This window comes from Megalops cyprinoides, chromosome 18 (genome assembly GCF_013368585.1).
Source record: "Megalops cyprinoides isolate fMegCyp1 chromosome 18, fMegCyp1.pri, whole genome shotgun sequence".
Lineage (NCBI taxonomy): Eukaryota > Metazoa > Chordata > Actinopteri > Elopiformes > Megalopidae > Megalops > Megalops cyprinoides.
Window position 1 is genome coordinate 12,013,101 of NC_050600.1, and position 18,236 is coordinate 12,031,336.

The 18,236-nt window shown below is 37.6% G+C and overlaps 1 protein-coding gene across 6 annotated transcripts in view; it reads left to right on the forward strand.

Moving 5' to 3' along the window:
- Positions 1-18,236, forward strand: part of LOC118792928 (adhesion G protein-coupled receptor L3-like) — a 190,802-nt gene that overhangs the window by 102,393 nt on the left and 70,173 nt on the right. For all 6 annotated transcript variants that reach the window (XM_036550779.1, XM_036550780.1, XM_036550782.1 and 3 more), the window contains exons 6-7: positions 8,681-8,695; positions 11,716-12,516. In XM_036550779.1, the coding sequence (XP_036406672.1) occupies positions 8,681-8,695; positions 11,716-12,516 (816 nt within the window). The remainder of the gene's footprint in view (positions 1-8,680; positions 8,696-11,715; positions 12,517-18,236) is intronic.

The following is an 18,236-nucleotide window of genomic DNA, read 5'->3' on the forward strand; positions in this document are numbered from 1 at the left end:
TCCAGTCTTATACACAGCCTTAATTAATTGAGGCCTCACCTAACAGAGCTGAATTGCTGGCTGCTTGGATGTGAAAATAAGACTCAGATGAGATGGTTTTTCAGCACAATGATCACTGACCCCTGTTTAGAACCAGATGAGTTTTTCCTTGTGACCTTGTCTGCATGTGTTTCTCAAATACCCCTATACAACCAGTTTTTTTGCATGCATGCCAATGGGAGAACTCTGTGTGATTAAATCCTAGCTGTAGTAATAGATGGCTTTGGGGAGATTTTATTCTACCTTTTGTCTGCTTGAACGCATAGTGTGTTTATAGTTATAACTTGAACATCTGAATATGCAGACATTGTATGAGCTCTCACACTGCCAACTCCATGGAATATGCACAGTCCAGACCCCATATGGTTTTCTGCAAATATTGAAGAGGCCAAACTTCATGAAGCACTGTGGGACACAGAAGGAGGGCAAACCGAACATTGAAATGTGTCCAGATAATAGCACAGCACATATGCTCAGATAAAAGACACTGGGCAATCAATTTATTCTCCATTAATTATCACTGATTTTATTTTACCAATGCAATACCATGTTGTTTTCATATTAAAAAATGCATTTCACATTACAGTTCTAAATATGCAGCTGAAAACCTAATTTACACCTGACTGATGTTGGCATGCTGTTTATTGTGCAAGATTTGAATCATTCATAAACAGTATAATAATTAGGCATTGTGTTGGCAGGTCACTGTGCACCTGGTACCGGTGTTATCATTCAGCATCAGCAGAGCAGGGAAAATAGATTATAAAACAATTTGCCCCATTTATGTATATCATATTTATTGGGCATTCACATAATGTGATAATAATGTGCGGCACAATATGCCTTTGTCATCCCTCAAACAAAGAACACCTGTGACCTCATTCAGATATCATGTGAAAATTGATTTGTCTGTTGTAGTAGTGAACAACTGTTATGAATTTGGTATATGTATCCTAGTATCCTCTGTCTCCCTGTGGGAAGTGCACAAAGTAAAACCCAAAATAACATCCAAAATAAGGTCATAAAAGTAGCAGAATATATGATCTACATGAGGGATTCATTTTTTTCCCCTATCTAAATGGGTGATCTGAAATACTTATACAAAAACCCTGTAAGTGAGATTCCTGGACCTCCACAGTTTCAACAGCTTGAAGTCTGCTTGCATATACTGCAATACTGGTGCTAAAGGCACAATCATAGCTCTTTGCATCATATATCAGCATCCTCTCTTTACTGTGACATCAGTGGCATTGTTCTACAGCCAGCACCACTGGGACAGTACACAGTGCAACAGATGGCTACTTACTCCACTTCAGACTGAATGCAACACATCTGTTTTTGAATTGATTAATGTATTATTCATGAATTGGTAGATGTGATAGATGTGTTTGGACATGCACTTCTGGGGAAGAGAAGAAGTGTGAGAGAGAGAAAGATAAGGTTAAATTAGGGTCGATAGGGCAGGAGTCTGGGTCAAAGTAAGGAGTTCTTAAGGCAAAATGCAGAGGTCAGATATTGGGTTGCTGTATGCAATCCAGTGCTGTCAGATGGATTTCTAATAATAAGCCTTGAATCTGCTCTTTTTTCTTCTTCATAGAAAAATTGACTTACTGCCTCCATTATACTCTAATATAAAGTGAGCTGACAGTGATTGAGAGCACCATGAGATAGAAGTACAGTGACAGAATTCATCTTTCATTATTTTATTGTAATACATTTTATTATATATTTGTTGTTGTCGTTGACTTATTTATTAAATATAATGACATATACATTCTAACTTATATACTTGTATTTAATTGAATAACTGAACATTTTCCACAAATCTTCAAACCTTGCATTTATACTGCAAGTAACTGTATACAGTATTTATGTTATGCATGTTTCCCATTGCTAACATTTGGGGAAAGAAACGGTAGCAAAGCATAATGTTTTATATAACATAGCGATGTATGTGAAATGGTGTACTTATGCTGTATTGTAACATAAGCAGTGTTTGACAACCAGGCCACTGAAATTGAAAGGAAGAATTGGGCCTTGAAGGAATTGCTGAGCTGAATGTGGGGGTGAACGCTATGGCCCGGGTTCGAACCCGACTGTGTCACTAGCTGACAGTGACCGGGAGCTCACAGGTGGAACACATTGGCTTCCGCCGGGGATAGGGGTGGGTACGTCAGCAGGGGCTTCGGTCCAATTAGCAACAGCGGTCCACATGCCAAAGCTGCATATGAAATGTGTTCCTCCGACTCATCTCTGTGCTAGCTTGGCATGTGGACCACAGTGCAAAAAGAAGCAGCGGCTGACATCATGTGTCTCGGATGAGGTCATGTGCTTGTCCACACTCTCCCAGATTGACAGTTGGGGTTGTGCAATGGGACCGAATGATAACAAATTGGGCATTCCAGAATTCAGGGAATTGGCCATTCCAAATTGGGGAGAAAATGGAAAAAGGAAAAAAAAAATAATAAAATGACTTTCAGCCAGTGAAACTAAAAGACTCAGTAGGACTGTAAGCCACCACAGTGACTGTGCAGAATGCATTTTCATTCTAATAGGAAATTAACTTGATAAAAGTACTAACAAGACTATAATTAATGAAGTGGTCTCTTGGGTTCTGAAGTGCTATTTGGATAATATTCACTGTAAGGTAGAAAGCAGCCTAGCTGCCAATTTAAAGGCTGTGGTAATCCTGAATGACTAAGGTTCTGTGTTCTCAAGTTTGTGCCAAAAATGTAGGCTTAAGTACCCGGAATTAGCATGCTTCCCTCACATCTTCAGTGTCACAAAAAGTTTTCCTGGACTGTAAAAAATATGAAGAAACCATACCTGTTGATGACAATGACAATCCAGTGAGCCTTGCACTCATGGTTTCTATGGTTTCTGTGTGTTAGCTAGCTAGCTATCATGTGTGAATTCATGACTGAATTGTTGAAGTTAAGAATTGTTTGTATAAATACAGTGTTACAGTGCTTGTCCATATTTAATATCATTATCCTTGATTGCTCTTATCCAGAGCAACTTCCACCATTTAAGGAGATTAAATCCAGAAAACTTCAAATATTTAAATTGCAAGTAAGAATGACCCAAAGCCAAAAAAGACTGGAAATTCAAATATGCGCATACTTGACTAGTCTTTGCAGGAATGTTTTGATGAAACGTTCTTACAAGTTTTATAGGACAGTTTTGCTGCCCCGAAGGCTTTTGATTTGAGACATAAGCACAGAGATCTGAAAGCTGTGTTTATTCTGTGGTACTGTTTTTTGTGCATCCCATTCATTGTCTCACAGCTCAACACTGTTCTTAGCAGTATGACTTTTTGCACATACATGATAGTGAAATCTAATCACAATAATTCTGCATTGAAAAACTCTGTTTAAAATAGCATTTTAAAACAAATTCAAAATAAAATAATGCAACATGAAGTAAATAACAATAATAATCCTACATTGTTGTGAAGAATGTAGTATCCAGAAGTGAAGCCTAATAAACTGTAAAAAATCATTTGTCAAGTAAAACTCTAGTTTTTTGATTGGACCAAACAGTCAGCTAATCACTGCAGAGCTAATATATGAGTGTGCATGTAGTATATATGTATATAGTAATTGTATAATAATTGATTGTAATTAAAATCTAGAAGCCAGGTATACATGTTTTGAAATATGTGACAGTTCCTTCTCTGCTATAGGATGACTGTCTTATTAGAGGATATGATGTGAAACACAGTTTAAAAACTAATTTGAGATGCATCATAAGGCAGCGAAAATCATTGCCAGCAAAAATGTTTTTATAGCAAAGTGAATCTGTAATTGCAGGAAGCATGATTAGCAATGTTGTATAAATTACAATGTTAGAGATGAACCAGGAATGTCAAATCAGTTTTTCCTAATAGCTGGGCATGCAATTATAGTCGATCAGGTCTTGTTCTTGGCTCTTGTATTTGAGGCAGAGGGTTTGGGCGTGCTAAGTGCTGCGACTATGGGTCTAATTGGTGATCAGACACCTCAGGGCATCCATGTGACCACCCATGTTAATGGAGAGTCCAGTGTTTTGCATTACTAATTAAGCTCCCTCTAGATACACTATGCAAACTGATGAAGTGCACACCAGATGTGCCCACAACTTTTTTATTTATTGTAATCTATTTATTTTCATGAGTTTAGAAATCAAGGCACAATTAGGAGATGTAATCAAGTTAGTTATGCTCCAGTTTCAGAAAACCCTTTCCTAGATATTTGTTTGTTTGCTTGTGTATGTGTGTCTGTGTGTGTGTGTGTGTGTGTGTGTGTCTGTGTGTGTCTGTGTCTGTGTGTGTCCCAGCATTACAGTGTCCCATGTGGATGGTTGCTTGGCTGTGTTCCAAATCTCAGCATCTTGCACAAGAGCACTTTCCTGGGATCATCGAGGTTGTGAAATGGCATTTTAGCTAGATATACCCTACGCATAGATTGCAGTCATGACCTCCCATATCCTTAGGCACATGCTATCGAGCCTTATAATTAGTAATTAATAAGGAGTCTAAGTCTGTTCACAATATCCTCACAGATTCAGATAAAAATTAGCTTCATTCAACCATGAATCTCTATTAGGCTCTCTGACTATAATGATATAATTTCGATTACCTCACAGTCATTGTGATAAAGTGGAATTAGTTAATTATTAAAATACTGATCCATGGAGCTGTACATCACATTTTTATACCAAAAGGTAATTGTGTGTCTCATACGTCACATGCATTTTTTTTTTTTTTTTTTTTTTTTGGAGGGGGGGGGGGGGGGGGGGGGTGTTGTTGTAAATATCTGTAAAATATGTCAAATACATCATATGTTGTTATTCAAAGGGAAAAATATATCTAAAGCCAGGAGAGGACAACTGTACAGAATATAGCTAACTAGGGAGCTTCCACAAGATGTGTTTCCTATTCACACACACTCAAACATGTGGTATCAGTATATATAACATGAAAAAACCTTGTATTTATCCTAAAGATTTAATTAAAAGAATTAAAAATTATGTCAGAATTTTTGTTTTAGATCCTTACATAAGTAAATAAAGTCAATCGATAAGTAACAGCTGCAACAAAACATTACAATATTTTTTTTTCTCTCTAATGTTTTACTCTATTGTCTGTCTGTGTCTGTGAAAATTCAGAACAAGTAAGATGCCTTCAAATATCTAAATGACAGCACAGACAGAATCTTATTACAGTCTCAGTGTAGATGAGACATCTCATTTGAGGTGATTTCTTTTTTTTTTCTTGTGCTTTGAGAAGCACTAAATTTAGACCTCCTATCGCATCATTAATGACAGAACTCGGTTGTACCAGACAAGTTATTTCAGTCTGCCAGAGCAACGCAAAAGTCACCTTGGTCATAGATCGCTGATTTTATTTGGGGAAGAGATAACAGTTAGGCAAGCAAATAGTTTTCCAGGTCTAATATGCTCAGGCCTCGTTTCTTCATGTGAACTCTTATCTTCCTAAAAGGTTAATTTCCTTCCAATTAACGAGAACCATATGATCTTGAAGGTGAGGGTAAAACAAATAAAGTATCAGCAGCCCTCTTCCTTCCCAAAGGGAAATTCCAGGTGTTGAATCAACAGCACTCATATTTATAGTCAATGGAATATGTTCACAGAGACCTAACCAAATGGAGAAATCTGCAAATAATAGCCAATAATATTGCATTCCAGATGCCGTTGGGATGACACAGTGGCACAAAGGACCAGTTTCATTTCATTTTGGATCATAAATGTAGCAGTGTGATTTTATCGTTAATGTTTCAATAAAATAGAATTTGTAAATATTATTATGTATTATTCTATGTTTCAGTTAATTATTCAACATAATTTCACATTTGGATATAAAAAAATGGACCATCTCAAGTGGAGTGTTACAGAACGATCATGGTTTGCTGTATTGCATAGCAAAAAATGTCACTGCTCATTTAAAATGTCATATTGACCCACAAGGCTGTTCACCCTATTCGCCTTTCTTAATTATTTAATCAAGTTCAAATTAATTCATACTGGTAGAGGTGCAGAAACATTGACTGATTGACGGAGGAACACAATGTAATGTTTTAGAATATTTTAGAATGTCTTAAACATAGTTGTTGCTTGATTGTATTAAACTGACCTTTGTTAAAATGTTACATATCTCTACCAAGGTTACATATGTCTGCTTTCTGAAAACCTTGAATGAATAAACAGACCTCTTCAACTTTTGTTGCTTATTAGAATATAATATTTTTTCTCCAGTGAGGGAACAGCATAGCTGAAACATGACAGACATTATATAAGTTTTGTGTGGAAATATTGGTTTATTTATGAAAAATACAATTTAAGCTCCAGTAACTCTGATTAATCCCCTCTTATTGAATAAAGGATTATGGGACAGGAGTTGTGAAGAGACAGATGTCTGTCATGCTGTTTACGGTTCAGTTGATCTGTGCGAGGGAACAGACCCACATTTTAATGTGTGGACAGTGCAGAGTTGTCTGTCTGCACTGCTCCTCTTTGTTGCACGTGTTCTCACATTGGCAGCGTGAATGGAGAACTAACAACTGCAAATTTGTATGTGAATTCCTTAAGGTCATATAATGGATGTTCTCAGTGATAATGTACTCTTTTCTACCTGGATCTGAAAGGGATCTCAGATGTTGCTTGGTGCTGAAACAGACCCTCCCTCCGTGGGCTAATGTGCTTAACATGACTAGATGGTGAGGATCAGATTATATAGTCATCTTGTTCACATTCAATTTAGATTGTCTTGGGTAAAGAAAACATGTACTGTGCATTTTCTTTAAGTGTTCTGAATGATATTTATTTGCTTCGACCTCATTTGTATCCATGGTATCCATTCTGTATATCATAAACCACAACAAGCCGCAAATGATCTTTAATCCTTTAATGACAAATCTTGTTTGTGAATTCTGTCCAGTCCACGTTGCTTGACACCCTCTTTGATAATCAGGTAAAGCAGTACCTGTAATGTTAAATTATAAAGAGTTGAGTCACCCTTTGAATCAGGCCTTCTTGGAATGCTGTTATGCAAGCTTTGAACTGTGTTGAACCAGTGGAAAGACTGGGCCATTCTTCAGAAAGGAAAGTCTCCATTTATTCGATAGATGAATGAGGTGGAAATATACTCTGCCCTCTATGTTCCAGACCTTCCAGTAAAGGTATTTGACTACATCCATGAAACCACAATCCATTTAGCAGCATGTATGAGAGATGTTATCATCTTGGATTACTGGGACATCTTGAGGAAACAATGTTTACACCCTAGGGTGCACCTGGTGGCCTAAAATCTGCATTCATTGGCCTTAATTCACCCATTCCAAGGTAATAAACAGACCCAATGAGTCCCATGAGATGGCTGCCCATACCATAACAGATCCCACATCATGTTTCATAGCTGGGAACAGGCAATGTGGGTTTAAAGCTTCCTTTGGCTTTCTCCAAACATAAATCCATCTAGATATAGGAAAAAGAGTAAAAGACAGCTCATCAGACCGTATTACTTTCTTCCACTGCTCAAGTCCATGATTTTTGGTAATTACACCAGACTATGCGTTGCTGTGGATTGTCCTTGGTTACAAGCAATTTCTGAATGGCACCCCTACCATAAACATCAGCTTTGTGAAGCTCATGATGGTATAAATTCAATTCTGTGGTAGTTTTCCTTCCATCACTGTTAGTGAGCTTTGACTTGAGGCTGCTGCTCCTCTATCCTGATCTAGTTTTACAGGTGTGTCTCATTAGTTGATCTCACAGGATTCAGCTAGCTAGCTAGGTATTCGATGGCAAAGCACAGAAGCATGCAGTGTTTGTTAAGCTTGATGCAATGGTGCAATATTTATATTGCAAAAAATAGCTGTAATATACATATAAAATGTATTTTTTATATATTAACTTATTATGATTACATCACTACACTTTTGTGTAGTAATGTCAGTGCCAGAGAGGAGGACGAAGTAATGCCATTTTCATGTTTTTTTTTTGTCCTTTCCTTTATTTTTTCGTTTTTCTATCTGTGCAAGGGAACAGACCCACATCTCAATGTGCGAACCATGCAAATCAGTCTGCCTTCTGTTTTTATTGCAGCTCAAAGCTGAATAAACTTTCATTAATTTGTCCAGACTGTTCCACTGGCTACTTGGAGTTGGAGTCATTGAATCTTAAGTTAAAAATGGCATTTTCCAATATTTGTATGGCATTTGTTTATGCACTTACCCCCTCTGCACCTTCTATATTTTGAAATATTTTGTTAATTATATTGTGGTTGGATATGGGAACAATACAACATTATGCCTCAGTGGGTACATTTAATTCAAGTTCTGTATTACTGTGTTGCTCGTCCTTTCAAATGTTACCGAGCTAGTACCACTACACTGTTGACCTCATACCTCAAAAGTCGACGATGTGATTTACATTGTTTTCTCCACAGGGTATGGCAAGCACCACATAACTGTTATTATTGCATCATCTCCTTTTCAGAAAGTTGGTAGACTTGCATCACAAGACACTGGTGAATTATGTAAGATGTTGATGATGAATAGTAAATATGCCTGACAATTATTGCACCATTAATTTATTCTCTTTTCTCTCTTTCTTTCTTATCTCTCCCCAATGCCTAAAATAGAAGTGGAACAAAAAGGTAATTAAATACCTTTCAAATTACATGCTCCTTTTATATATGGCTCTGTATGCTTTATCAAATAATAATGGAATGCCTTATAAGCTCTGTCACCATCTGTTTCAATGCCCTATTCTCCATTAATGCTCTTGAGTGTACACTTCCTTGTTCATGTCAGTTACAAGTAAGGCCTCCATTCAATCTAACCACAGTGTCTTTTCCCCTTAACTGAACTTGTGACTTTTTTATTCCACATGCAATATATTTTCAACAATATTAGTGACCAAGTGCCTTATAATGCTGCTTGAGAAATAATTACATTTATTAATACAGTATTGGCTTAAATATTAGGTGGTCGTAATTACCACGGAACACTCCTTTTCAGAGAAGGTTTCGAAAAGGCACTGGTAGTCCCAGCTTTATAATAAATTGGTTTATAATTATCCATGTTAACATTTATAAAATTCTGCTGTATGTTGTTTTATAACAAAAATCTGCATTTGTTACAAGATAGAAGCTGGAGAGCAAAACTAGTGACGAGGCAGAGGGATGTTCTTTTTCCTCCAGTGTGACTCTTATCTTCGTTTCTTCTTGATCTGTGGTGAACCCATGAGGGGAGCCGAGGAAAGATTTATTTTATCCTTAGCATGCTGTCCTCACTCGCCCTGTCAATAAATGCTGGTCTGAAGGCCATCTGTTTACATGAGTGTTGCCCTAGAGCAGGTTCTGCACAGATCCCCTAGCCTGTACATCATCAGGATGGGCTGATAGTGGGCCCAGATGATTATGTTACTGCATCCATATAATGTGAAGATAAGTAGATCTGCCAAACATCTACTCTAAACTGATGTCTGCTTGCCAGCACAGATGATATGCATCTGATTTCTGAATCAGCAGATGTTGATTATTTATAAATATGAATTTTCATTCTGTACATAATATATTTAAGTACATTTTAAAATACAAATGTATGTATTTACATGAGCTGCATAGTTGATGTAAGCATATATTTAATATATCCTTTTTCTTTGAAAAATCAGTTTCATGTTTGAGAATACGTATTTTTCTCTGTGTGCATATAAAATGTGTAGAGAATTAGCATTAGATGTTCAACCTTCTGAAAGTGTAGTAACAGAACATATTCATATGAACATATTTCAAGTAAAAAAAATATTATTGTTGTTGCTGTTATTATTATTACACAGAAACTATAACAGTTCTGAATAAATTACACTTAGTACTACATATCATTGTTCCGTTTTATTTTTAACTCCCCAACACATCTCTTGAATGTGTTTGTTATGAAATCAAAATAATAGGAGTTTAGACCACCAACAGCTCATCAAATGAATCAACAGCATTGTAAATTACATCATAATTTCAGTGATAGCAGTAACCTTCAGGCAATGCCTGCCAAAGACAGAGCAGGAGCTACATGTCATCCATGCATTATCAATGGTACACTATTATGCATGCGGCAAGCACAGGAAAACTGTAGCCTCATCCAAGAACTTATTTTAATCTATATCAGAAGCATAGTGCATATAATACTTAGCAGAGCATGTAAATTTCCCATATTCCATTGTTTACTATACGGTTCCCAGTATCCTTAATAATGCACAAATTAGTCATTAAACAGATAAGTATATGTCTTGGCAAGCTGTTTACAATTATGATTTCTAAAAAAATTGTATTTTCATTCCCTCCTGTCAGTATTTCTTCCTAATCACTTTTTCTTTCACTTTCACCTTTACCCATGTTTGAATTCATTTACATGTCATCTGTAATTTACATCTGAAGACTTTTTAAAGACATTACTGAAAATGTGAGACCCTGCTGTCAACAGGACATAATAGTATATCTTCTGTATGTGTTGGCGCATTTTTCTAACACGTTTTTATGAAATATTATCTCTCCCCCAGCAGAATCACATGAGCCTCCATATTTTTTATTTATGGAGCATAAATAATATGGAAATGGAGCTCAGTTTCATCTCTCGCTTTCCAACAGTATCAGATCAGACGGAGGAAATGCATTCTTCAGCAATTGCAAATATGTGGTTGGCATACTCTGAATTACCTGATTAACAAAGAAAAGCTCTTTTTTCCTCATTCCCCTTGCCTGAAAGTTATTTTCCTAAAACATAATATTGGACATTGCTGTTTTGTACTGTGCATGGCAGGTATAATGACAATGACAAATATCATCTGTCACTTATTGTACTAGAGGAAACAGTGACCCATCTGTAAATACATATTAAAAGCAATTACTCTCAGGTCTGGTTTCCCTGGATCTGAATCTTTACAAAGAACAATTGAATTAAAGACAATCAAACTACTGAGAATTTATCGATTTGTTGATTTATTGCCTTATTGATTTGACATAAATTCTATGGACAGCTCTGTTGTGCCATATCAAGCTGGCAGAGGTTTGCCTTATTGTTAGCGTGTGCATACAAGCCTACTCTCCATTTAAAACGTTACTAACGTAACATTACAACAGAAATACTGAATTCCACAGTTGTTGCCAGATGTTGTCAGATGTTGCCAAAAAAGGATTGACTCAGAAATTTGGATCTGCTCTTAATCACATTTTGCTAGCAATCCCAGGCATTTGTACTGTTCAGTATAAACAACATTTCTGTTTTCTGTTACAAGGACATTTTACATACATTACAGATGCTTCCACTGATAGGAACTGGCACAGATTGTAATTTGCATGTCAAGGCACGCAATAAGTGTTATCTGTCCTTGCTAGCCAATATATGACCTCTATTATGTGAAATAATTGCAAACAATGGCTGATATGCTAGCCATGATATATCGGTGATACATTCATAACATCAGATAATAGTAAGCAGCATGTCAGCTGTAAAGATTGGGTATGGTGTGTAAGCCTTTTGGTCAAGGTCAAAGGGTGTAGAACAGCTTCTGAAAAATTGGAATGTCTGAAGGTTGAGTGACGCCTTATTTTCTCCTGCCCTTTGGGTATCATTATCTGTTAAGTAACCCTCTTGCTTCTCATTCATCTTCACTCCATAGTTTTTCTCTGCCCTGGCCTGCTGAGGGGAGTATACCAGAGTGAGCACCTCTTTGAATCTGACCACCAGTCAGGGGCTTGGTGCAAAGATCCTCTCCAGGCATCGGACAAGATCTACTACATGCCTTGGACGCCCTACAGAACAGACACGCTAACAGAGTATTCCTCTAAGGAAGACTTCATTGCTGGCAGGCCCACGACCACGTACAAACTCCCTCACCGTGTGGATGGGACTGGGTTTGTGGTGTACGACGGAGCTCTGTTCTTCAACAAGGAGCGCACGCGCAACATAGTTAAGTTCGACCTCCGCACCCGCATCAAGAGCGGAGAGGCCATCATCGCCAGCGCCAACTACCATGACACCTCCCCCTATCGCTGGGGTGGGAAGTCAGACATCGACCTGGCGGTGGATGAGAACGGGCTGTGGGTGATCTACGCCACCGAGCAGAACAACGGGAAGATCGTGATTAGCCAGTTAAACCCGTACACGCTGCGGATCGAGGGCACCTGGGACACAGCGTACGACAAAAGGTCTGCGTCCAACGCCTTCATGATCTGCGGCATCCTGTATGTGGTGAAGTCCGTTTACGAGGATGACGATAATGAAGCCACGGGAAATAAGATCGATTACATCTACAACACTGACCTGAGCAAAGATGGATACCTTGACATACCGTTTCCTAATTCCTACCAATACATTGCTGCAGTGGATTACAATCCCAGGGACAATTTGCTGTATGTCTGGAATAACTACCATGTAGTGAAGTACTCCCTGGACTTTGGAGCACTGGACAACAGGCCAGGTAAGTGTACAGTAATTTCATTTTTAGATATGCACAACCGTTTTAATTTCAGTATCCTAAACTTGACTTTTAAAAGGTTTATTTAAGCCTGCATTATTTAATTACTTTGATGACTGCGTAACGGTGTCTTAAAGTGACACTAACAGAATGTGGTAAACAATATAAATTATCTAGAGGAGTGTCTAGAGAATCCTTGACAAGTTGAATTGAGATTTGTGTGTGTGTGTGTGCGTGTGTGTGTGTGTGTGTGTGTGTGAAGGTGAAATGTGAACGATAAATAGTAGTCACAGCAGCATACATTTTCTGCAAGAAACATCCAGTGTACTGGAAAAAATACCTGCCATTATGTACACATTTTCTGTTCTTAATTTATACTTTTCACACAACAATACATACAAGTATAAATACACATTTAGAATGACTGGTTAAAAAGCATCCCAATTTTATTAGCAGACTATACATAGACGTATGCTCCTTTATGGTACTTAGAATAATACAGAATGTGGAGAGAAATTGGCCTTTCAGAAGTAATACCTACCATGGATGCACTGATATCTGGAATTTATCTGGAGATTGTAAAATACAGTCACTTAAATGTGAATTGAATATTAATCATAATGTAATGTTAATTATCACTTCATGCATGCTATTTACATCTGCTTGGTACAGTTTCACTGTGCATATTGACCATGATCACATGGGCAGGAAAGACATGTCGTGAAAAAGGATAGCATCTTTCAGGTGAGATAGCAATTAAATCTGCCCTTCCCAAGGATGAATTCAGAATTCCCATGAGTATAGAGCTATTTGCTGAGTGTAATTGCTTCTCACTTCCTTTTAAGAATGAATGTGGTTTGGCCCATACTTTATTAAATGATGCTGTATTAAGCAATGCTTTTACATGCATTTGGGAGTTGCACTGCAAGAAATTGTCTGGAGGATACTCTACAAACTTTGTTTTTACCGATCACCTCTGGGATAATGGACCTTCTGTTCTCGAAGGGTTTCTAGCAAAGATCCATTCATATCCACTGGTTTGACCCTCAAAGTGATATCAAGGAAAGGTTGCTGAAGATTGGAAAATGCACTGAAAAACAACAATAAATTCTACTGTACTGGCTTTATCCACAGAGAAAACAATTACAGTAATTTCATTAAGACTAGGTCATTTCAGCTACCTAAATACCTGGATAGGCTAACACCTATCAAAGTTACACTGACCTATTTGTGACCAGCCTATTATAACTAGAAACATGTTTATATTCAAGGGGTGTAAATGGGTACTGCTGTTTGCTAAACAAAAATATGTATATGTGGCATTGTGTAGCATACAGGATTAACATGATAACAAGAGTTAACGTGTAAAATGTCCAAACAGCCATGATCCCACCTGTGACCCCCCCAAGGCACATAATGCATGAGCTGCCTTGGCAATGGAGCGTGTTGAATGAGCAATGGACCGGGGAGCATTGTGGTTTTTCACAGATGTGTCTCTGTTCAGTGTCCAATGCAGGAGTAGGAGACATAGAGTTCCAAGGCCTTGATGCAGGATGTAAGCCACAGGACCACAGGACCCATTGTTCCATTGAAACACGGCGCTGAGTTTTAAAGTGCAGATGCATTTTATAGCTTAGCTCTGTCAAAAGGGACAATGCTTGATGAGTTTTGTGTGGCATTTGTTCAGTCTCGCTTTTGGAGCCATGATAATGATAATGTGCCATTGAAATGAAAAAAAAAAAGCAGTGACAGTCCTTTTAGAATGCATGTAAAATGTATATTTCTCTTGTGTAAAAACACAAGAAGTAAGTGAAGGTTCGGTATTGTTAGACTGTTGATTTGACATGTTTTGATATGTTTTTGTGGTGCATATAAATATGCGTAACAGAATCAACATCATTTGTAGTAACTTCTCTGGCTGAACTTGAACTAGTGTTTCTGAAAGTAACTGCAAATCTATCCTGATGACATATTGAGCAATTAACTGGAGGTGCTGTTACAGCATAACTGGTGAATTGATTACTGGCACAGTATACCTTTAGGAATATTTATATATGATTAAATCAGAGGGTAGATTAAACCAAAGTAATGCTTTTCCATAAGGTGTTGTGCTATGCCCACCTTCTGTGTGTAAGCAATAAACATGTTGTATTGCAGAATCATTTTTTTTTCCTTTTTTGAGTGAAATGATAAAATGACATACTATTTACTTCCTAATAGAATTGATTAAAGAGGTCAAGTTGGAAGGTATAAGCATATTCATAATTGAATACTTGGGCTTTATGAACTACTGTCAAGGTCTGATTTTATTTGTTTTTTGTTTGCCTTTTTAACATGTGGAAATATTGGTATTCAATTCAGGCCATTTTTCAATCCCTTAGATATTTGTTCAGGAAGAGTTGGCATGTGATTGGCCACAGGGCTACTTTGTGAAGGCAGTCAGTAGAAACAATATGCCCTCCTGTAGACACCTGCTCCTGGTGCTTGGTCCTTCGTCTTTTATTTTTCTAAAAACTAGAAAACTGGCCAGACTACCCATAATGGCCTTGAAGAATGATATGCAATGATTTGCTATTTCCATTTTTCAAGTTAATTTACTACGTGTAGATTTCTAAAAAGGAGATCGGCAGGGGAAATGAAAGGGGATTACCGCACATCTGTCCTGTCGCCACTTTTTTTTTTTCTTTTGGATTTGCAGAAAGAACCTTTGATCTCTAGTTGTCAACTTCATTTTCTGGAGAAGTCAAGCATGTGACTGCTATTTTCTCCCTGTCCAGCATGGTAGTGAGTACAATACTGAGGCACTGATAAACACTTACAGAAATAGGACAGAGTAGCAGTGAGTATTAATGGTTTGAATGCTGGCAGCGGTCTGATTATTGCCACTGATTAGCAGAGGCTTCCTTCACACTGAGGGTTAGCCCAAAGGGTGCTTTCATATATGCTGTAGTGCTGCCTGTGGCAGTATCTGCTTTGAACATTTGTAGCAACTGCTGTCAAGGGTGCTATGGTATATGTGCATAATGGTACTTTATTTTAGGTAATTGGATTTATTATTATTTATGTCCCTCCTTGAGTTTATCTAGCCTGGGTGCTGGCTAGCTAACATTAGCCTTTCAGGATAAACATACTACCAGCTACCAGTAGTAATTCATTGATGCTGTCTTACCAAATTGCTTACGGTGGGCATATTGATTATGAGATCTTTTCATACAGAACACTGAAAAGCTCAGCACTCAGCCTGCAAGGTTATTTGCAGCTGGAGGACTGGCACTCAGGCTAGGGTTTAGCCCCTAATTTCAGATCAGTGTCATTTAAAACAGGAATACAAAACACCAAAAAACACTTCCACTCCTCTTTTTATTTACTTCTTGTCTATTAGTGTTATTACAGTAACAGTACGAGGGCACAAAGTCAACTCATTTGGAGGTACAACTCAGCAAAATGTGAGCAAACTCTGGTTTACTCCCATCTTTAGAATTGTACCAAAGTGGTACATAGTACAGACAATGTTCATGCACAACCAGTTAAGCAAAACAGTAAGCTTCAGAGCGGCATATGTCAAAGCAAAATATTGACCGAAATAACTTAACAATAAAGAATGGCCCTCACTGTGACTCTTTGAGGCTAATAGACTTAGACTTTCTTGATCATGGATCACTTAATTTCATGGTACAATCAGTACCATGTAGTTTTAGCTAAAGTGGAAGTGTATCGTTGTGGAAATTGTGGCTTTGCCTGCTACAAGAGTTGAAATTTGTTTACAGGAATGAATTTTTCAGTATTCCCAGTCACATATTATGTACTGACTCACTGCTGAAATGAATAGTTGTGGGTATTTCTGATTTCTCAAGCATAAAACTATCATTGCTATGATGCAAAGTGGTTTGAACTTTTAGTTTCTTCTTTTGAGTCAGCTACTGTTCACACATGACTGATCTAAATATTATATTTAAATATCTGTTTTTGAGGTGACTGGCAGCTTCGCAGTGTAACAAATTATGCATATATGTTATGTATATGTAGTTAAAATGGTTACACTTTCTCTCTAAATGCCATCCTAATTATTACTCTTTTACTCATGTACTTCCTATACTTTTTTATGATTTTATTGATACAATTTGCATACAAATTCCATTATATGTCCTTCAAGCATTTTTCAATGTTTTTGTATGAACAAAGCCACATAAACAGAAAGTTAATTTTGTTCTTGAACTTGTCCTTGAGTTTCTAATACGGTTCATTGTCTTTTTATCTTCTTTAAAGCAATTGCTTGGGTCTTAATTATAATCTCAAAAAATAATAATAATTGTGGGTTATTACAGGGTTAAACCCATATTAATCAGCTAAAGACCAAATATGACGATATAGGTATGGGCTGTGAGTACACAGACAGCAGACAATAAATGGGAGTTACAAGTGTTTCGCCTGGTGAATGTGCCTTTATGTGACACATACTGCTGCTGTACTCTCCATAAACATGAGCTGTTCAGCATCAAACATTTTCTTCTGAACCGTTGTTTTTCTTCTCAAGCGTTATCCAGCTGGTGACGATCACTGTTTTGCAATGTTCGATTAATGCTGTTGAGATAATATAGCCATGCAAACCACATTCACACTAGAGCAAGTTCCTGCTCACTGCCTACACTTTCCATTTTTCAGGAAGGTATGGTACAAAGTGTGAATCCTGCCATTTTCAGACATGAAAGTCATGAAAGTGGTAAAATTCCATTTTCAGTGTGGCGTGAATAGGAAATCGGCCATTCATAAAGGGTGGTAATAATTCTAATAACCAATTTCATAACATCTTAATTAAACATTATCATGCAGATGGCAGCCCAGGCTTTGAGACAAAAAAAAGTAACTTGTGTCACGCTCTGTCACCTTTTAGAGTAAACGTCTGCTGGGGTAGAGGATACATCATGACATTTTGTCATTACCGAGCACCACTTCACCTGCTCTTTCTGGCATCCTCATCATAATGCCACATGTTGCCATCTGTCCAGGGCAGCACAGTGCTGTTTGGCAGGACCCATCAGTGGCCCGAAAGATTCGACCTTCATAATGAAGTTGGATTGTTTGTAACAGCCGAGTGACCCGGCTCTGTCAACATGAAGGGAGATTTGCTTAATTGAACAAGATTTCCTTACAGCTGAATTTATTGAGACAGAACGGTCTTCATGGGGCGTGTGATTCAGCCAGCTATTTAGGGCCACGCCTGCTGCTCCTTCTTCTGTGCCCTGGTGATGACTATATCATCAGCCGTTGAATGGCATCATCACTTATGATGGGTAGAATCATGTTAACTGGATAAAAGGATTGGAATAAAGACAAATACATGACAATCTAGGCCTCACCATCGTAGGACATTAATTTCCACATGTATGTTGCCATCATGTACCTCATTTTGCAGAGACAGGCCTTTTTAAATTTGTATTATCTCAAAAGCTTCTTATGGACTTATTTTGGATTTCTTCTAAATCGCTTTTGCAAGAAAGTAATCATGTTGCATAGGAACTTATTTCAGATGTCGTTTAAATTGCTTTTGAAAGAAAGTAATTATTTTGCATAGAATCCCTCCCACTGTATGTCATCCCTCATGCTGGGTTCTTGCCAACATGTCTATATCATGTGATATGTATGGGAATAAAGTTCAGATGTGCTGTTGATTCACTACTGTCTGTACATCCTGCAAATACGTAAATTATACATAATATTGCGAA